The 23,111-nt window shown below is 36.2% G+C and overlaps 1 protein-coding gene across 2 annotated transcripts; it reads right to left on the bottom strand.

Moving 5' to 3' along the window:
* Positions 1-209: 209 nt before the first annotated feature.
* On the bottom strand, positions 210-5,651 carry LOC120103803 (elongation factor 1-delta-like). Of its 2 annotated transcripts, none has more exons than XM_039118335.2 (8): positions 5,429-5,651; positions 4,672-4,781; positions 4,429-4,545; positions 4,243-4,336; positions 3,690-3,810; positions 3,382-3,495; positions 3,120-3,281; positions 210-391 (listed from the first exon to the last, which is right to left on the bottom strand). In XM_039118335.2, coding segments are annotated over exons 2-8 (696 nt in total). In that variant the 5' UTR covers positions 4,758-4,781; positions 5,429-5,651; the 3' UTR covers positions 210-389. The 2 variants fall into 2 exon arrangements, with proteins under 2 accessions (XP_038974263.1, XP_038974262.1); XM_039118334.2 differs by having other exon boundaries at positions 5,349-5,482.
* Positions 5,652-23,111: the final 17,460 nt, after the last annotated feature.

Here is a 23,111-nt window from a genome sequence, read left to right as displayed (position 1 = left end):
CACCAACTAGTAACTGGGAAGCATGAAATTAGCTTTGGACACAACATGTCATCCATCAAAGCGGGTGTCTTCTGCCATTCATGAAACACTGAGTTACTCTCAGTCAAACCAGATTTCATGCAAATAACAGATGTCATGCAATAAGTAGCATCCACGATAAGACATCAACTGGGATTCCAACAAAGCCAAATTCAAAAGCAACAGTCACATAAAAAATGTCATGCATATCACCATAAAATTTCAAGTTTAGATTAATAATATCATATGAAGCAGGTCCTCCCCAGAGCAAAGTTCCAAAAGCTCTCTAAATGACTAGATCACACTATAATCTACTGAACATGATGATAACCTTCCAGTCTGGTGTCATCTCCCAGCCATACAAAATTGTCCTCTGCAGCAAAGAGAAGCAGATGCAAGTTAATTACACTGACATGACGATCCATATGGAAAGTACACACTTGAAATAGATAAAGCTGAATATTGATAGTATTCAAAAATATTTAAACTGATAATGATCAAAACATTATGAACTGCAGTAACAAGAGCAGAAGTCTCTTTCCTCACAATACTGAAATACGAATATTCGAAAGCCAAATCAAAATTTGATCAGCTTCTGTGAACAAGACCTTATGCATGGGAATGAGGATCTCTAGGCTTCTTAAAGTTGTCATTTCAAAGGTAGCACAATCTATACTTATAGATCCATAGTTGTAGCCATAAAACTGATTCCATGTATGCCGATTTGAAAAAAGTCAACATCAAACTATAATTGACTTTCCTGAACACATCAGCCAAAAAATAACAGATATGTGTACAGGCTGGTAGGAATGATGTGTACACCAAGCTAAGATGGGTGTTATTAAAGAACAACACTATATTTCAAGGCTCGCAATCTCAGTACCAGACTACATACCTCTAGGATAGTAGTATCGTCCGGTACTGGCACCATACTATATCAACCTGTATTGGTACATAAAAAAACTTTTTTGTTTTCAAAATTTTTAAGCTTCCTTTATTTAGTTTTGAGTGAAAGTGGGATTTTTAGAGTTAATTTTTGATGTTTAAAAATAATATAATTTAATTTTTATGTTGCATGCCTAAAAAATGGAGTGACTATATAAGACATGTCAAATTAACTAAGTATAATATTGAAAATATATCATACTTATATTAAAAAATGAAAATGTAATATGCATGCATATGTTCAATTCCAAGTCGAGTGTCAATATCTCTCGTACATGAAAATAAATTTTAATAAAAATAAAATAAATATCAAAAAATGAAAAACTTATACCGTTGTGCAATTTGACTAAGATCTACGACATCACACAATCATATCAAAATGCAAAATTTTAGCATGACTCCCCATATTTTTAAATTTTTAACTATTTATGAAATTTAAAAAAAAAAGATATGGAAGAAGGAATCTAGAAAAATACCTTGGTGAACTTAGGATCTGCGTGCCTGCTCATCCTTCCACTCTCTCCCTTTCTCCTCTCTCATATTGCTCATGGGTAAAAGAAGAGAGAAAAGGGTTCAGTACCTTTTCTTCCTCAATTATTAAGGGTTGGGGATGAATTGGGCCTAAACCAAGCCGTTATCGAGTTAAACTGCCCGGAACTGCTCAATTCCAAATAAGGAATGGTTGACACTAGTTCGGGCCCTACTCGTACTGAGATTATGAATCATCCTAGTTCATGGACGGTATGGGATGATACTGGCTGAGCTAGGAGGTTTGGTCCTATATCATATACCATGCTAAATTCTCTTCAAGACATGCAACTAGTAGTTACTTTGCACGCAAATGATCTACCTTACACATGGCCCTACAAGTCGTCCTGAACCTCATTTGTACAGCACCATGCCCAAGCAGGGCCTTCCTTTCAGTTGTGATCCCATAAATGAGCAACCAAGATGGTTTTTGAAGGCAATATGGACAGCTCATGCAGGCTAGACAAAAGTTTCTATGCATGACCAAAGAATTCAAAACTAACGTGTTTGATAACCTTCTTTTGAGACAAATGTTGGGGATGATTAGAATGAGAAGATATAACATGGTGAATAACCATATGATGAGTTTTTTTATTGAAGCTGAACAATATCTTGGAGGAAAAGAATCAACATTTACATGTAACCTCTTCAATGAAAAAAAAAATGCAGTCAATGAAAACAATACTAACCTTCAACATTTATAAAAAGGCAACAACACATACCAGAAAAGAAAGGTTCTTATGAAAAATACAACAAATTTACAAGTGATGATGGCAGAATGGATATCGTGATATATCATCACAAAATCCAACAACCAAATGATCTAATGGAGTATGCAAAGATTTCTTTCTGCTTTTCACCTTCTTAAGGAAATTAATCAGAAGTATGTGAAACGAAACTACAGGTGCATGATGTTTGTGCACTTGTATTTCAACCAGGAGAATGCCATAAAATAGTATCTTGCAACATTGATTGGCAGTTCGACATCAATTTACAAGAATTACAATATTTCTGCTTAGGGAACACAATAGAACACCTTCATTCATAAGTGGTCTAGTAATTTGCGAGATTTTCTTTCTTTGGTTGAAAAGGAGATATCATGTAAGAATTGATAAAATAATGCTGGGGCTCGTAATTTGACAGTAAATGCAAAGAAAAAGAAGAGAAAATATGACTTCTATGGTCTGTTACAAATTTTGAATTAAAGATGTTGGAAGGTTGTTGATATGATCTTTGATGGTTGTTCTTGACTGTAGCATAAAGCGAACATGAAGTGAACTTCCAAAAGGTGTTGGCAGGTTCACTTTGGCTCAGCAAGGGCTATTAGTTTCTTTATTATTAAGTTTGTTTGGGGATTTTCTTTCTTGTTTAGACTATAGTTGATATGGCACTCTTTGGGGTGGCTTAAGGATACTAGTGTAACAAATAAAGGTCTTTATGGTTGTTTTGGTGAAAACAATTGGACTACTATCCCTTATGTGTAAGAAGTATATTTTCTGGAATTAAATACCCCATTTAACAAAATCTAAATGTGCTTTTCCAATAGAATGTCAACAAACAAGTGAAGAAAGGATGAGAATAACTCGAATAATTCCTCCCTCAAAGAAACCTAAATCAAGTATACTCACAGATTTTGTTAAATGCCACAATATCACAGCTCTGAATGTATTCATTTGCTGGTTCAGCCAAGAGATGCTCCTCAATAAGGTCATCAACAGAAACCAAGTCATCCACAATGGTCATCATAATTTGCAACTTTTTGATGCCATATCCAACTGGAGCAAGTTTTGCTGCATGACCAGGATACAGCATTCCATTAAATTCAGAAATGACCGAAATAAGCATTCAAGTTTTTAAGTACTTAAATAATAAGACAGAGGTGTCACGTACAAGCTCCCCATAGCAAACCCTCCATCTGGACGCTCCTTACAGCTTCCTCGAGCTTTTGCATGTCTGTTTCATCATCCCAAGGCTTTACATCAAGGAGTACTGAAGACTTTCCAGCTGACATTAAACAACATTGCTGTCAGGCATTAACATGATAAGCATGAAACACATACAGCATCTTAAGATTTTCCCTAACACGAATGTATGTTCTCATTAAATTTTTTCTAATGCAAAAACAGCTTACATATTAATTATTGAGTCTACAACAGAGTGCAGACAAATTGAAAAAAATAAACATAGATACAACTTACACTCTTTCTTCTTTCCAGATGCTTTAGTGGCCGCTGCACGCTCTTCAGCAGCCTTTTTTTCCTCTTCTGTCTCTTCACCAAACAGATCCATATCATCATCGTCATCAGCAGCAGCTGGGGCCTGAAATTACAAGTTATAATTAGAATAACAGAAAGTCTACTGATCTTGTTTACTAATCTCCCATGCTGCATAATGAATGAGATACTGACTGAAAAAGAAAATTAATGATCCATAAAAATAAAGCGTCCAAATGTTGGGGAGTTGGAAGAGTACGTGACCAATAAATATATATTAAGCTTTAAACCGAAAAACAAAGCAACAAAAATTAATTCATGTTTTATAACAACAGCAAGATATACTATATATTTTCCTTCATGAAAAAAATTTAGTTAATTACCACTTTTCACAATTGCTTAAAATATATAAAAAGAACACAATGGCCATTGTAACTCCAACCAAGAATACATGATTGGTAGGAATGTAAATGGTGCTTGAGAGCACTTAATGGAAGTACACTAAAAGCACTTAAAAAGCAATTATAAAGAAGCACACCTTTTTGTCAGCAACAGGAGGAGAGGATGGGGCCCCTTCAGAAACAGAAGCAGATGATTCAATCTTCACACCAGCACCTTCCGCAGTGACACCGCTGGACATCAAAGCACACCAATCAATTAAGTAAAATTTACACTACAAAGCTGGTAACAAATGAAATACAACAAATTTAAGCTGAGCACATACCACATCTTTAAAAGAGCATCGATGTGGTTATACCACCTAGCAACATTAACATACTCCGATGATGGGGCTGTGGAAAGTGCAGCATGCACAGCAAGGTCATCCTTGGAAGCTTGGTAACTGAAATAAAATTGTGAACAGATTTTTTGATAATTTTATGATATAAATTGCGTGAATATACATAGGTGCCTATCTTTTTTGACGTGTAGCATACATAGGTGTTAATCAAAGCAATAGAACACTTACCCCGTTATATAACTACGAGTAAGAAGGTAATCATTAAGCTTTTTGAGGCCAGAGTCTGAGTTGAGATTGTAGAAAGTTACAGCCATTGCTTCTAAACAACTACTGATCTCCTGCAAGTATAATACAGCAAAATCTTCATACACAAGTATTCCATAATCCAAAATCATCTCTCACAATAATAAAAGCATAGCCATCGACAACGAGTAATCCAAATAAACCAAATAGGGAGGTGGACTAATCTGATCCAGAGCCAAGTCTTTTTACAGCAAATCATCTAATAAGATTTCATCTGGGCCTGTAAACCATGAAGTTTCTGATAATCTACATGGATAAAGGGATTGACTGACAAAACTTTAAAAAAAGTTATTTTTTCTTAAGTTTTGATGAGTTATACTTACACAAGAACAGATCGAGAATCACAACAATATATTTGCAGTAAAACTAAATCCCTTTGAATGCCGAGACACAACATCAAGTAGAGCAATTGAGAACCAAAACACAAATAATTCATTGCCATCAACGCATAGATAACAACAAAATCGAATAAAAGTGAACATAAGCAATGCTAAAGGAATTGGAAATTTATAGTCCGATGGAATAACATCTAAAAACATCTATAAATCCAAAACCCTACAGACCTAATCATGCTATGAGAATAACAACAATAGAATACTAACTACGGTCTGTTGATTCATAGAAAATCTAATGATTTCCAACGACAAACGAGACGATGAGGGGGCCGCAGGGGAGTTGATACCTCCGAAGCTCAGTAGAAGCAAGAGGGCAAGACGAAAGGGACGGGAATCGAGGAGCGACGGACTATTGAAAAGCTAGGAGCCCGATTTTATGAGCTCCAAGCACCTTTCAGAACCGTAGGATCACAATCTGATGGTCGTGTTGATATTTAGGGTTAGCCTGATTCCGTATCGAACTGGACTCGTGAACATTGCTAGAAAGCCCATCGGTTCAAGATGAAAAACGGATCACCGCGTTTCGGTCGATAAGAGCTATGAATTACCATTGTTCCTACCCATGCTAAATGGACTATATTTAAACTATAATAATCCCCCACACCCAATTTTGTGAGATCTCTCATGACATCCTTACGACGGCCCGGCTCCTACTCAAAAAGGAGGGGCCCATTCATGGTCCACATTCTACTAAACCCTACCTGATCCTCCTTGACTCTAATATCCTTCAGTGAGAGGTTGGCATGAATGATGAATGTCATGACATATAATGAATTTGGCTGTGATACCATTTGCCATGGATTGAATTCAAAAGCTTAAACAACTGGAACGAGAACAAACCTAGACTACAAAAAAATTATTGTGGTTCAATACCAACTCTGCACCTACGTCCACTCTTCAAGACTTCCTTCTTAGAAATTTTAATAAAATCTATAGCACATATTACAATTCAGTTGTTTTTCAGATTCACAACCAAAAATATCTGATTTTTCAGATCAATCAACCAAAACCTATAATCGATTGTATTTCTAGTTCACAAACAACACAATTAATTTTTTAAGCAATCAACCAAAATCTACAATCAATTATTTTTCGGGTTCACAAATAATCTAGTTGATTTTTCAGGCAATCAACCAAAACCTTCTCCAATCCTAACTTAGGCTCAACACAATTCAATTTCAAGTTTGGACAGATCCTTTTTCAATTTTCAATTCGTGAAACTTGTTATAGCAAATAACAGAAAGGAGTAAATGCGGCTACAATGAACATAGCTCCAAAACAATAAATATAAAATAATAAATGGAGCTATACTATATTGGTTGACTCAATTGCTATTAAAAGAGCTTCACTCTCTGATATTGAAAGCTTTTAAATGATTTGCTCATTGAAGCTCTCTCTTTTTATTTCTCGTTTCTTGCTCTAGTAGATTTTTCTTTATAGTACTCGAGCTCTCTTTTTTTTCTTTAGAGTTTTCATGCATTTATACTCTTTGGAAAAGATTGTAACACTTTCCTAGCCATTAAACAGTTAATAGAGATGTGGTAAAATGAAAACAACCATTTAGACTCGCAAGAAAACTAGCCGCTATAGTTGTGAGGTGCAAAGGGGTCGACTCGCTGTTTTCTGGGTCGACTCGAGATTTTCAAGGTTTGACTCATAATCTTCAGGTGTCGGCTCGAGTTTGCTTCTATTTCTATTACGCTCTGTCTTTCATCTATTGCACTTATCGAGTCGGCTCTCAGTTCAGGGGTCTACTCATTAGATGACTAAGATCGACTTGTTGCTTTCAGGGATTAACTCTTCAATGGACTAACTTATACTACTTTCTGTTTTTTTACTGTGTCTGTTCTAGGGTCAACTCGTCTCTTTCTAAGGATAACTCCTATTTGTTTGGAGTCAGCTCGAGAAATCCATGGGTTGACTTGCCAACGCCATGATTTTCTCAGCACTATGTCATTTCTTTATAGGCATTTTAGGGTCGACTCGTGCTATGCTGGAGTCAGCTCGAGTACTTCATGGGTCAACTCGTCAAGTGATGAATTTCTTAGTTTTTCGTTTGTCTTTTGAGACCATTTTGGGATTGACTCATAATCTGTTGGAGTCAGCTCATGAAGATGCATCAATCAGTAACAGTATGCCGAGGTCAACTCATTGCAAGCTTGGGGTCGACTCTGAGGTAGCTTAGGATGAAATTTTTCTATTTTATATGTAAGCTTCTAAGAAATATTTTCATGGCCTTTTGGAGTTAGCTCCTTCAAGTGGAGCTTTAGATGGTTGATCTTCTTTTGAGAGTGGCGAAAGGTTTTCTTCTTTGCTTTCTAAAATTTATCACTAAAATTCAAAGCAAATAGATTAGTCAACTTTTGACTCAACTATTTTGCATCACTAAAATCAACTATTTAGGGTCAACAGATAATAAAACTTTTTTAAAAATATTTACATTATTCAAGCACCATTCCCATATGATTCAAGAGTATTAATGAATTTTACAAATTAACTACCATTCCCATATGATTCAAGAATATTGGTGAAGTTTACAAATTAACTATGCATTAAAAAGGATGTTACTCTTGTTTATGCTATTTTCTTTCGATGCTGAAAGATTTTATCAGCATCAAAAAGAAGGAGATTGTTGATCCAAAAGATTTGATTTTGATGATACAAAATATTTGAGTAAAAAAATCACTAATCAATTCCTTAGAGTATACTAGGATGGTCGCAAGAAGCCAAAATGCTGCCATTCTATAACTATCAATGTAAAAGAATGAAACTTACATTTTTAAAGCTTTGCAAAAGAAGATTCGATCCTAAGAACACTTTAAGTCGACCCCGAATGCCCATAAGCAAAGACAAAAAACTTCAACTTTGGGCAATTTCAAAAGTCGACCCTAGAAAAAACATGAGTCAACCCTAAAACACTAATATAGATTGGTACGCTTTCATGAGTCGACCCCTAGATCACACGAGTCGACCTTAGAATTGTCTCAGACAGAAAACAGAGAGCAGTCAAAATCAACATATTTTTGAGTGGACCCATGAAGATTATGAGCTGACTGGTGTTAAACAAGAGTCGACCAGAGAAACAAACGAGTCGACCCTAGATGATAATGATGAAAGTGAATCCTAGGTTCTTTGGTGTTAAGAATGCTGATTTTTTTTTTAAAACCATGGCTGAACCTGATCGGGTTGCCTACGTACCCCTTCATAAGGAAGATCAAGCCATACGTAGTTCTTTTTAAGTTTTAAAATGCAGCGGAAAAATTGAATCAAACAATTTAATTCATGCATGCTTACAAGATCAAATCTAGAAATCAGCACCTTAAGAACACATAGGATTATGCCGGAATCGTTTAAACAATTATGCTAAAACTTTCATGCTTGATTAACTATCAGATCTTAAAACTTAAGAATTCTATTCCGATTAAACTCCGAATATCCATCGAATGGATTCTGGAGATAACTCGTGAGGAGCCCCAAAGGAGGGTAAAACCTCGGAGAATCAGACCTAGACCCTGACTCCAAAATAAAATATTGATGTGGGATTAATACCTTTTATGATGGAAGAAACTTATGGATCTGATCCTTGACTTCGTAGCCACGCACACGAATGGCCTCTAGGAGAAGTACACGCGAAGCCCTAGGTAGATCGTCTTCCGCGGGAGTGCTAGCTCGCGCAGGAACGTTGCAATGGTTGAAACTGTCTCCTTCTAAACACTCAACCTTTGATTGTTCTTCAAGGATATGGAGGATGGACGTGAGGAAGAAGGAGAAGAAGGGATGGAGGCCCTCAAGAAAATTTTTCAGAATTTTTTGAAACTTCTAATATGGTATATCTTGAACCCAAGGCATGGGGGTCTTTTATAGCCAAAAGACCACCCCACGCCTCACACCTAATTTAGCCAACTAATTTGGCTGATAAAATTTCCAAAAAATTCTGGTGGTTTGGCAGCTAAGAGGATATAAAAATATCCAAATTTCGTGCATTTTGGATCCCTAAAAGATAGGAATTCATGCGTCCAAAGTTCAGCCGCAGACCACCCTATTTCATGCACCATGCAATCCCTACAAATTAGGAAATTCATCTAAATCTTTCTAGAAAGATTTAAGGCGCCATTTTTATAGGAATTATAGCCCCACGCCTCCTCTCTTCTCACGCCAATTTTTGGCCAAAAAAAAAGAGGATAGGCGTAGAAAATATTGGGAATAAATTAAGGTGTCATTCTTCTCCAAGAAGATAAGGATGGGTTCCTAAAATTTAGGAATTCTTCTCCTTATCCAATTCTGATTATTTAGACTCATAATCCTCATCAAATAAGGTCTTCTAATTAATTTGGATCAAGCCCAATCCAATTGGGTCAAGTCCCATCAATTGGGTCAAGCTCAATCTACTTGGGTTGAACCCAATCCAATTAGGTCAAACCCTGATGCAGCCCAAATTGAATCCTATTCAATTTGGCTCAACCTAAGCCCAATTTACTCAATCAAATTGAGTTCATTAGAAATCTAATTGCTAATTAGTCCTCCAATAATTTAATAATTATTTTAATGCAACTTTTGCTTTGGATAATTTGTCAATCGAATTGACCAAATTACCCCTGAATGATTCTTAATCATCAATCAGCCATTTGATCAACCTAGAAACTTCTATGCGTGTGACCTCATAGGTTCGAACCTAAGCCGGTAGTATAGGAACGTCTTCCTATACTAATCGATGTGACCATCTAGCAATGGTACCCGACGTCCGGATAGACCGAATATATGCGAAGCAAATATTCTGAAACCCTGGACTATGGTTACTGTATAATTCAATCCCTTTGACTCCTAATGCCAGGATGACTTAGAGCTCACTGTCAACCCTATAATTAGTACATCTATTATGTGATTAACTTTAGATATCCCGTGACTCCTCACTGAGATTACCCTGGCCAAGGTTTTGCTAAATTAATCACAAGACATTATCTCCTATTTTCAGGAGGGGTCAATTCCATCTTAACTCACAACTGACTACGCAAGTACTTCACTGCACCCAGTGACCTTCCGTCACTGAATTAGAAATTCAGGTAGTCCGATACCAAAGTACAGTGAGTTGCTTACTAGTCACAGGTTGCGATCTCAGGTCAGAGGGCCAAACTTATACCCATATCCACTCGGAACATCTCTTGACAGTAGAGCGTTTCGGAATTGGTCACGTTCAGTGAAATGTACTCCTACACTTCACCTGTATGGCATACCAGTGTCTCCACACTCTTTGGTTAAGAGGACAACCAACGTATATGTCACACAACGACCTAATCTCAATAATGTTGTCGTCCTAGTAACAACATATCATTTGGTCGCGAACAAGTTTAAGGACTCAAAGATAAATCCTCCTTTATCATAACATAAGTCCTAAGGACTTCATCATATAAGAGTTCATTTGAAGATGAAATGATGAATAATGCCAAATAATACTTTATTAATTTGTCAATTCATTTAATCATCAACATGCTGACGATTGACATTTAGGATACAATTTCCAACAAATGAGGACCCCTGTTAATGGATGAATCGATCCCAAAAAGCAAAAGAGTTGACCCCACATGACCATAGGCGAAAGATAGAGTGCGACAAAATATGAGCAACACCAAATCCCTCTAGAGCCCAAACTTCCATTTCTCCTACTCGTTGTCCCCCTTGCTTGGCCGCTCTTTAACGCATCCCCTATACGCTGCGGAATAACCGCTCTTAGTACGAATCCCCTGCTAGTATGCCTCCCTTTCGTACCGATCGTCACTGTCTTTCCTTGATGACTTGGATCAATGAGACAAGGAGTTACTCAGAGCTGTAGTTAGGGCCTTTGCCAAAGGAATGGGACTCCTTCTAAGCGAGTCAATCCCAGAGGGGCAGTATAAAGATAGAGCTCCAGTAAAGGAACCAACCTTCAAACGGCCAAGCCCCGACAGAACTACTTGCTTAATCAACTGATGCTTCTGGAACTACCCCGTTCCATTGCAAAAACAGGGCCTCGCCTTACGTCTTCAGATAGGGCGACGATAGAATTTCTTCCATTCTGGTCGGTTGCTGAAATCTAAAAAAAAAAATAAGAGATATTTCGAGCCTTGAAGACCACAAGTCGACTTCTGAAAATCTCGAGTCGACCCTTAAAGAAATTAACTCAACCCATCTACACCTAACTATAGTAACAACTAGTTTTCTTGTAAATTAGAACGATCGTTCTTGTTTCTTAATAGCTCTTTTAGCTTGTCTAATAGCTAGAAGCATCTTCCAACAACTCCTTGATGATATAAATGCATGGGAACACCAAAAAAAAAAGATGAGAGATTGAATAAAAAAAGAAAGGTGATTGAATAACAAAACGAGGATTGAGCAAAAAGAAAAAGAGAGAAGAAAAGAAAGAAAACATTCAAGTGCATTCAGTGAAAGCCAAATGATCACATCTCTCAATGATAGGAGAGTTGGTAAAGAATATTCTAGTTTGTTCAAGGCCAACCAACTACTTCCAAGAGCTCCATCACTTCCTTGACTATTTTTCTTTTTGGACAGCTTTACTCTGGTTCTTTGTATTATATACTCTTGTACTCTATTGTAACAAGTCTTAGAGATTGAAACTTGGAGGAAAGATCCATCCAAACTTTGAATTAGACTATATTGAGCCTAGGAAAGACTTGGTGGTGGTTTTGGTTGATTTTCAGTAAAAATCAATTGGGTTAGTTGTGTGCTCTGTCAAAACAATTGTACTGTAATCTTGGAAAGATTATAGTAAAAATTTATAAGAAGGGTGTCTTGGAGAGTGACATACGTGCAGGGTTGGTATCGAACCACAATAAATCTTTATATATTTGTGGTGATTAATTTGTATGCTTTATTCTCCTACATTTTTACTTGCTTATCGTTTGTATTTTTAATTGCACTTCACACACACATTAGATTCTCATTCTGTTATACTTATTGTTCAAAATTTTGAAATGCCCAATTCACCCCTCTCTTGTGCTGCATAGTTGGGCAACAAGAATACCAAGCTTCTGATACCACTTATTGCCCAGCTATACGACCCAAGAGGGGGTGTGAATCGGGCTTTTTAAAAATTTAAGCTATAAGTATAGCGAAATGAAAATTCAATGTACATGTGACATGTAATTGGAAATATAAGCTATAAGTAAGTAAATATGCAAGAGAATGAAGCACAGAAAATACCACAAACATGAAAGGTTTATAGTGGTTTGATGCTAACCCTGCACCTATGTCTACTTTGTAAGACACCTTTCTTAAAAAAATTTACTATAATTTTTTCAAGATTATAGCACGATTGTTTTAACTAGTCTCACAACCAGCCTATTTAATTTTTCTTGGAAATTTACCAAAGCCACTACCAAGCCTTTTCGAGGCTTAACAATCTAATTTACTATTTGTATGGACCTTTTTTCCAAATTTCAATCCCTGAAAAAGGTTACAACATAGTATAAAAATTTGTAATAAAAACAAATTAAAGTTTCCCGAAAAGAAATTGTCAAAGAATTGATGGAGATCTTAGAAGCAGTTGGTTGGTCTTAAATAGACTTGAATGCTCTTTACCAATCCTCTTTTACTGAGAAAGATGTGCTCGTTTGGCTTTCACTGAATGCACTTAAAGTTTTTCATTTCTTTTCTTCTCTCTTTTTCCCTTATGCTCTTCTTGTTCAATTGCTTGTCTTTCTTTTGGTGTCTCATGCATTGATAGCTTCAAAAAGTGGCTGGAAGATGTTTTGAGCCGTTAGACAGGTTGAAAGTGCCATTGGAAGGTGAAAACAGTCATTTAGATTTATAAAAATTAGTCATTACTGTTATCAGGTGCAGACGAGTCGACTCGACTTCTTCAGGGGTCGACTCATGATTTTCAAGGGTCGACTGGAGATAGCTCTTATTTTTGCTGTGCTTTATCTTTCACCTATTGTCATTGTGGGGTCGACTCTTTTCCTTTTTATGTTCGACTCGTCCATGATTGAGGGTTGACTTATAGTCTTCTAGGGTTGACTCGCTAACATGTTGTTTTTGGCTATTTCTGTCTTCTATCTATGGCCATTTTGGGATCAACTCTTATTAAATAGGAGTCAACTCATCATCTTTATGGATCAACTCGTGAAAGTGAAGATTTCACCTCTTTCTGCCTTTCTTCTAAGACTATTCTGGGGTTGAGTCATATGATTCGGGGGTCGACTCGTGAAAGTAGAGACTTTTACCTATTTTTGTCTTTTTTCTGAGACTATTTTAAGGTCGACTCGTATGATCCGGGGGCCAACTCATGCAAGTGTGCCAGTCTATGTTAATGTGCCGAAATTTTTTCTAGGGTTGACTCTTGAAACTGCCCAAAGTTGAAGTCTTCCATTTTTGCCGGTGGACGTTCAGGGATCGACTCCTCTTATATCGAGCTTCATAATTTTGAGTTTCATTTATTTACATTGAAAGTTATAGATTGATATCTTCTTGACATTTTGTGAGTATTCTAATACACTCCTAGTAAGTGATTAGTAAAATTTTTACTCAACCATTTTGTATCATCAAAATCAAACCTTTTTGGTCAATCCAAGTTTGACTTCCACATCACTAAACTTATCAAATCCAATTATGTTCAATCTTCATGTCACTAAAGTGGGGATATCTAAATTCAAATTTGATCTTCATATTATTAAACTAGGTGACTCTAAATTCAAGCTCGATCTACATGTTATTCAACTAGGTAAAACAAAACTCAAGCTCTACCTTTACATCATTAAACTTTGATGTCCACGCCATTAATTGGACAAAAAGTCCAAATCCAAATTTGACCTCCATGTCATTAAATTGGTCAAATTCAAGGTCAAGCTTAATCATTACGTTATTAAACTAAAAAAGTTAAAATCAATATGCTCAGGCAGACTAGATTCATATTTTTTCTTCTATTTACATCATTTGTAAATCATGTACAATTTTTTTTTTATTCTTTGGTGTAAATTGAGGATATTTTCCCAACTAACACATATAATATATTGAGTAAAAAAAATTAAATTTAATATTATGTTATGTTTTGTTTTCTTATCAATACTTGTTAATAAGGTCTCTTATTTGGAGGTGACCAAATATTTTCGGTATCATATTTATCGGGACAACAATCTTTTGTTATGGTATAGTAAAAATCTTCATACAAAAATTTTCTCAAAATTGTGCAAAATTTACATCATACTTGTGATGATGAGATTTTTCTATGAAAATAATTTCATCACTAAAAATTACCAACAATAGTTTGGTGACAAAACTTTACTATCATCATGAAATTTGCAATCATTAGTGACGTTATTATTTCATCATGAACCATAATTGTAGCTAATTTCTAAATTTTAAAATAAAGAAAGAATAGATGATAAGAAATTTAGGTCACCAAAAGCATAAATATTTAGTGATTATTTCATCACCAAAATTTGTTATTTCTTAGTGACGATAAACTTTGTCACAAAAAATTCCCTCCATATGGAGGGAATTATCGTATGATGTTTGATGACACTATTATTTTGTTATGAAAGCAATCATAGATTATTTTTATTTTTTATAAATAAAACAAGAATAGGTGACGAGAAATTTAAGTCACCAAAAGTAAAAATATTTAGTAACCCAAGATATTTCATCACAAAATTTACTAATTCTTTGTGACAATAAATTTTGTCACAATATAGTAAATATCATCACACAAAATTTTCCTTCATATGGTGGAAATTGATGCTAGAAATTTGGTGATGTATTTTTCCAACAAAAATAAAAAAAATGATTAACACTTATAACATGACGAAAGTCAGTTTTCATCATCAAACTTGTATTTTTATTGATGAAATTTCTTTTGTCATTAAAGTTTTTATCACAAATAATCTATTTTGTTGTAAAGCCAAAGGTGAGAAGAAGTGAGAGGAGGTAAGAGTTTCCAAGGTGAAAGGAGGTCTAAAACTACCGGAGTGAGAGGAAGTGAAGTGGTCGAGTTCAACTGAGCGCTAATGGGGTCATCAAGGCTATGACATGGAGTTGATGGGGTGACAAGAGGTTGAGGCACTAAGGTGAGAAGAGGGGATTAGCATTTCTTCGAGCCTTTTCAAGTGATCTTGTAAAGGTGGAGAGGGACTATTAGCTTTAGGAAGGGGGTTTTATATGAAATGGTTTCTGGGTCAGGTATGTAGATTTTATTCTAGCCTAGATTAGTTATTGTACAGACCAAGTCAGATTCAGTCAATTATGAATTTAAAAAATCCATGGCAAATTCGGTTTTCAAAATAGGCCCTTCTTTTCATTCCAACCTAACAAGTTTTTTAGAGTACGTTGGGCTGAGTCTATTTAGATTGGAACTACGGGCGGCAATTAGATTGGGTTGGACAAGATAACGGTTGGCTTAGATACAAGTTAGATTAAAAATTTGTCCGCTCGAACCTAACTTGTTTATTAAATGGGTCAAAAATACAAACCTGAATCCAACCATTTTATTAAGAGTAAATTACAAAAAAAATTTAGATCAAGAGTAAATTATACTTACACCTTATAGTTTGAAAAACTTATATTTACCTTTCTGAGGTTTTTCCAACATTTTAATCTATAACTTAACAAAATATTAGTCAAACCATTAATCTTAAATGGGACATAAATACCACATCAGAAAAAATTTCAAAAATGATCAAAATAATCTTAAGTGACATTATAGCCACCAAGGACAATAAAATATGTGCATCATTCTCTTCATCCAAGTGTAATTTTGACTTTTCTATGAGATAAATAATTTTATTAACACTTTTAATTTAACTAGGTGTAAGGATAGGTTTTACAAATGATGGGGTGTAAATGTAATAAATAAAAACTTCAGGAAGTTTTTGTAATGTACTGTTTTATTAAATAAGTAACCTAACCCGATCTATAACAGTTTAAATCAAGTTAAAAAGACTAAATAGTTAGGCGTTGCCACCTCTAGCAGGTTGAGATCCAGGTCGTAGGTCTAAAAAATGGCAGGCCTCTTTCATTTCTCAAAAGGAGACTTTGTAGCCATATGTTGGATACACAGTCAAAACCAAGCCCATACTGCTTGTCTACTACAATCGGACATCTCGATGCCTATGCTGTTTGCTCTCAGTGCAAAAATCTAAAGCCCCTAAAGGAAGTGCCCTGGTATTAAAAAAGAAGAAAAAGATAAATTCCTGCAATTGACTTGTAATGCATCTTGACACAAGACGCTAATAAAAAATAGAGGAATCAATGCCCAAGAAAACATAGCCATATGCCCTTCACATGGTTGAGCTTCCTGTCATGTGGCGAGTCTAATATAAAAAAAACCATGCCAAAGCTCCTTCTACCAAACCAAAACAATACCACCACAAGCTAGACCAAGAGAACCTCCTTACAAAGATATCCGCTGAAACTCCAGTGCATGATACTATGATCGCGACTCAATCCCAAAATGGATAAGTTCAAGCCTTGAGGGGTACATAAGAATGATGAGATTGATAAGTTTTTTAAGGTATTTTGTCATGTTACTAGTTGGTAGGAGCAACGACTGAATCTAAGGAGTGTCCATCGGTTGTAGCACTGTCCGGCATACCAACAAACATATTGGAGACACAACATATTGATGGAAACCAGCTTCAATTATATATTTTATCATGCAATAAAAGAATAGGGTTGCTGTCCCAATGTTACACAGTTCTGTTGAGAGAACAGGCCTGTACATGTCCCTAGAAAGAAGAGGAATATGGTTGATGACATTTTATAATAATTGGATATGTGGTAAGATTGGCAGAAGAATATGTTTGTGGATAAGATTGCAGGAAATCGATTCGGGCAGTCTATTGATGAGATCTAAGGAGCCACACACACACACACACACACACACACACACACACAGAGAGAGAGAGAGAGCGTATAATCGCATTGGGTCAAAGAGAGGGATTCCAGAGCGTATAATCGCATTGGGTCAAAGAGAGGGATTCCACCAAAAGTATAAATGAAGGTAAATATGTCCACATCATGTTTAGTTTTTAAGACCGTAGGAGCTTTGATCAAAGAAAGGGATTTCATCAATTGCTCCGAAAAATTCAGAGGGATCTCAAATAGAAGTAGATATCTACATTAAAATCCTGAAACTTATTAGCTGTTAGATCTCAACAACTTGCTTGGTTTAGGAATTTAGTAATTAAATACGAAAACATATAGAAGGTGCTAGATGATTTTATCAGAGAACTGGATGGGAATCATACCTTCGCCAGCATTTGGGATACTAGGCATAGTCAGAAGAGGCAACTCCCCTCCCACCCCCACCCTTTTTGTATATCACTAACTCTTTATCAAAGAAAAAAAGTAAAAATACATTATAAAGAAATCTTGGATTTATAGTCTAAGTATTGTGATTATATATAACTCAACATAGTTTCCATCAAATATTGAAATGTTGGATTATTAATCATACCCAGCATAGGTATCCAACATGTTTGTTGCATCCAAAGGCACATGGCTTAGCCATCTTGCCTGCTAACAACAAGATTAAACATAAATGAACATGTTTCACTCGCAAGCACGTAACTACATTATTCATTTACGGCACCTAACAAAGTCAAGCTATGAGGCACAACTTAAGAATTTCATATGCTAAAATCCTACTTCATTTCATGATTTCATTCACATGAATGGTTTCTAATAATTCTTGTGTTGTTGTATTATACCAACCTAATGTGCACATAGCAATAGTTTATATATCCAATGACTATTATACTTAGTTGAGGGTTTGGGACAAATTTTTATTCAACAACCATATAATGGTAAAATGATTAAGGAATTGAATGACAAGTATTAGTTCCAAGTATCCCCTAATCCCTTGATGTATTAATCGCTGTCTGTAGAAGAGGTCACGGTCTCCTTCCTTCCTGATTTATCAGCTCACCTTAGCAATTTCTTGTTGCCAATTAACATAACTCAAAACAAGCACAACTTGCAATGAATGTCATAGATTGGTTTACAGGATATGGTGGCACAAAACAGGGTATGACACAAATGTAGACCGAGCAAAATAACTACAAAGAATTTGATGAATTAATCAAAACTTTTGGACACTCACTGAAACAGATTTATTGACCAACTATCTTAGATCACTTCCTCATAAAAGAGAAATTAGTATTTTTAAGTTTCTTTCTGGATAAGGCTTGTCTGCGAATAGAGGTGCCATTAGGGCTAGGTCAGGTCAAGTCTGGGATTCAGTAAATATAGACCTAGGTACATTGGGGATTCCAGTCTAAATTTTATTCCACATCCAGCCAATTAGAGGATCAGATCAAATCCGGGTTAGGGTAATAATATCAGGTCTTCAGGTATTAAGAATCATATCATACCTAGGGCATATCTAATTCAGATTACTGCAGCGTAGTTCTGGCTTCCCATGGGGTACCAAAAAATATATACCTTTATTAATTAATCAAGCTAAAACCATCCATATTTTGAGAAGTCCATCGATGAATCCAAGGTAAGCGCTCTACAAGATTAAAACATAAACAATATGCACTTGACAGTTAACCATATACAATGATTGACTAAAAATATATAAAGAAATACTTAATTTAAAGTTAACTACAACATTCAGACATGTTCTGCAATGTGATTCTTTTGATTCTTTCTATTCTATTAAGTTATGAAACAAACTTTCATATGTCAAGAAATTAGGAAAAAAAAAGAAATTAGAAATTGAAGGGTATGTATAAATTAATAGTGTATATATCATGCCCCCAACCCGAGAACGCGGGCCAGGGTTTGCGTCAACCGCCGCGTACTCATAAAGAACTCTCCCTACAAGCATGCAAGGCATCTGAACATAATATCATAAATATGCAACGGAATAATTTAACTAATAATATGCAAATTTATTTTATTAACTAACTCAATTTATAATGTCTCACAATTCTAACATTAGTCTAAGATAAAACATCAATTTAAATAAACTCAAATCTAAGATAACTTGTGCACAGTTCTTCTAGTTGCTCTCCTATATTAAAAACTTCGGTAGGCTAGTTCTCTTAATCTATAAAAATAAATAAGAAATCATGAGCTAAAGATAAGCAATGATCACTTAGCTAAACAAATCAGGCAATCAGATAGATAATAATTTGTAGAAAATAAGCATATATGCAGTACTAATACATGAATTAAATCCTTTTTAAAATGTTAAATTCCATTCATGAATTCATATTCTTTCAAATACTTAATTCATCTTATTGATTTTGAGCTATGACCACATATTTTCTGTGGCAGGGTCATAACACTGACTAATCATCTTGTAGTGAGCCATGCATCATCTTACGGCAAAGTCCTTCAGGAACGTTAGTCTGCTGGCATATGTTATTAATCATCTTGGACGCGACCTTTAGGACAAATCATGTGCCAACATATTAGCCTCTATTAGAGGGATCCTCAACACAGCCATGTCAAAAATTATGTCATTCTAGATTTCATATTCCAGTTCTAAATTCATGAGGTGTCAAATCAATCGATCAAATCAATAATAAGATCATATATTGTTATAACCTTCCAAAATAATATATTGCATAAAAATATACTATGCATTAAATTCATGCATCATGAATATACCACTTAAAAGTCATGAATATAATAATTTAATGATTGATGATAACTTAGGAGAAGTGATACGTTACTTACCTTGCGAACACAATCCAACTAACAGATCTAATTAATTCTGAAAATTGTTCTCAGAGCCTAATATCCAAAAATCATATTTTTCTTTAAAATTTCATCATAATATATAAAAACTTAAATTCTATCACCATCATAAGGCCAACCAAGCGGAAGTGCCCGACACCTCAATTGATCCGATATTCATCAAATTATGCTCGAACTAAGATACATATAGGGCTCGTTTGGTTCGCGGAAAAAGAAGGGGGGAAAGTGTGGTCAACGGAAAAGTAATGAGATGCCTCTTGTTTGGTTAGAGTTTTTAAAGGAAAGAGATGAGAAAGTTGTATTCCCATGGGAATATGATTCCCACATTTTATAGGAAAGTCTTTTCCATGAGAAATATGAGAAAGTTACTTTCCCATGGGTGGGAATCACTTTATTTTTATTTTTTTCCAAAAGGCCCTTCAACATTAAAGAAGCATTAAAGAGGCATTAAAGACCTAATTTTTATTAAGGGCATAATAGGAATTATACATAACTTTTCCAAGAAAGTGGATGGCCAACCAAACATAAGCACTTTGGAAATTTGTCACTTTCCCATGGTCAACCAAACATGCCAAAAATACTTTCCTAGGTATCCTCTTCCTAGGAATTTGTTTCCCAGGAATCATATTCCTAGGAGGAAAAATGCTTCCCACGAACCAAACGAGCCCATAGTTCAACAAGGATCAAGTCAATCAAATCTAACAGTGTTTGGCAGGGGCCAAGTTGGGGGCTGACACACTGCCCGACGACTTGGGATCAGGATCCTTAACCAAGATGAATTCAAAATCACTATGAGTAGTCTTGCTGGATTCAACCATCCTAGAGAGAAAAAGTCCAACAAGAGAGAGAAAGAGAGAGAGGAGAGAGAAGAGAAGAGAGAGACCCTCTCTTCTTCTCCAAAATAGGGGATCCGTCCCTCCCTTTCTTCTCGATCGGATCTAAGGGCGGCTGTGGCGGCCAACCCCAACGGCGGCAGGAGGCAGTGAGGCAGGCTCGGCCAACCTCGACGGTCGACGGAGGCGAACAAGGGCCGGCGACAAGCGAAAACAAGCCAAAATAGGACTCCTCTATTTCAGCGATTCTCTGACGATTCGCCGTCCCAAACGAGGCAATCAAGCTTCCACATCATGAGAAAGAGAAGGAGATGAAAGGAGTACCATACCTAAGTTTGGTGAGGATTCCAGTGGCTCTCTCTCTCCGGCAACAAGTCGAGGAAGAAGAAGAACTGAAAGAGCAATTGGGATTCAGTGGCTCGACGTCGGATGAACTCGAAGAAGAAGGAGGAGTTCTATAAATAGATGATTCCGGCCTTAGCCGGCCGATCTCTAGATCACGATGAACTTTCTATTTCATCGTGATCGAGGGGGGAGAAGACTACGGCCGAAGTCTTCTTCCTGGTGCCTTCACATGTCACACATGAGGCCCAAAGCTATGTGGTTGGGCCAGCCAAGTGGACCGGGCCTAGTCTTAGAGTCTCATATTCCCCCCTCTTAAAAAAATATCCATCTACAAAATTTTCGTACCTATAGTTTCGAAGATTTGAGGATATTTCTACTTCATCTTATTTTCCAATTTCCTAGGTAGCTTCTCTTTCTAAATGACAACTCTACTGCACCTTGATATAAAGAATAACACGGCGTCTCAAAACTTGATCTTTTCAATCCACTATCCATACTAGATGCTCCTCATATGATGGATATTCTCTAATGCATAAAGGTTCAAGCTCCGTAACATAACTTGGGTCTGGTATATATTCTTCAACATGGGGACCTAAGAAACATTGTGTATTCCGGCCAGGAAAGGCAGTAAGGCAAGTTTATAAGCCACCTTACCAATTCTTTCCAAAATCTCGAACGGACCAACAAATCTAGAATTCAACTTGCCTCAAACACTTCTGATTTAATAGGACTCCTCTGTTTCAAAAATACTTCTATCTTTAATAAGTACATCTTGTTTCTGATTTAACAATAGACGTAGCACATGTTACCTCCTATTAGCTATCAGTTTAACAATAATTTTATATGGAGTGATATATAAATTGATAGCACGATAGTAAAATGGAAGCGATGCATCTGACCTTTACAGGATTATAGTAATAAAGTGTACTTCCATGATGTAGGCATAGAATATGATGGGAAGAATTGCTTTACTATAAGATACATCTCTATGGATGATGGCCAATGGCATTTTAAGAGAAAAGATAAAAAATCATTTGGATCAGGAGTTTATCATCTAATATAGATCGTAATGTAGATTCAATTTCAGCAGGGGAGACCGTTCTATAAAGTATCTCATTATCACTCAGATAGATAATAAAGTATTTGATGGTGGAAGGATTATCAGATGTGTGGTATTCTCATTTATGGTAGTTTCCCTTTTAAAAGCATATATCTCTATATTTCCAAGACTCTCGTGTGGTTTTCCGCTTTTTTCTTGCTTTTTGCCTGCGTCTTTTCAACTCACGTGTCTCTTCCTTGCCATCAGGGCAATCTCCAACCCGTACTAGAACGCACTGTATTCCCGCCACGTGGCAGATAACCCCTTCTGATTGGTTGTCACGTGTAGGTTCTTCTTTCCAAATCCACTAACTGACTTACACGTGTACATCCGCTGTAGTGAATATTGGCATCATAGAAAAGTTAACTCACCACCGGCAAAATCAGCGGCGAAGAATCAGCCACGTTTAAGAGCGCGAGAAGTTTCGAGCGCAAATAATGAAATCCCGCCAGGCCAGTGGACGGTGCCGGCTTCCGTACTCCCGGACTGAGACAATCCCTAGCTATACAGGAAAACCCTTCTACTTTTACGAAATATCAATCCGTGCCACTAAAGCACCAAATGCCTGAACCAACCAAAGTTTGGTTAACGCGAACTATTCCGTAATTTTGAGATTTAAGTGTGGCTACGTGTGGCATACAAAAATATAATGGAGACAGATCTAGTAATCGACAAAGATGTCGGCAAGCCGATAAACCAGGAGACAAAGAGCCGGTACATGAACTCCAACTAACCAACGGTTAAATTTTCGAATAGTCATCAACCGGACAGTCATTAATTTATTAATAAATTCGGCAACTCCGTGCCGTTTGATTCGTCGAAGCTTGGATTCACCTAACGAACGGTTAGGATAGCTCATATAGCCAATATTTGTACATCACCGACGACGGACGGTAGCCATCCCGACATTATCTTTAATCGACCAATGATTAACAGCAAAATGATTATCTTAATCGTCAGATACACTACTTTAAGTTTTCATTAAACAAATCAAGA

Source organism: Phoenix dactylifera, chromosome 11, assembly GCF_051530095.1.
Source record: "Phoenix dactylifera cultivar Ajwa chromosome 11, Ajwa_hap1_PhDact_Kaust_v1.1, whole genome shotgun sequence".
Lineage (NCBI taxonomy): Eukaryota > Viridiplantae > Streptophyta > Magnoliopsida > Arecales > Arecaceae > Phoenix > Phoenix dactylifera.
This window is presented reverse-complemented; position numbering and strand designations above follow the sequence as displayed.

What these genes read in the sequence shown, in the direction of transcription:
- LOC120103803 (XM_039118334.2), bottom strand. An exon ending in GATGCTCTTTTAAAGATGTG is followed by an intron (nt 4,337 to 4,428) that starts GTATGTGCTCAG and finishes TTTGATGTCCAG; the next exon opens with CGGTGTCACTGCGGAAGGTG. An exon ending in CTCCTGTTGCTGACAAAAAG is followed by an intron (nt 3,811 to 4,242) that starts GTGTGCTTCTTT and finishes TTGTAATTTCAG; the next exon opens with GCCCCAGCTGCTGCTGATGA.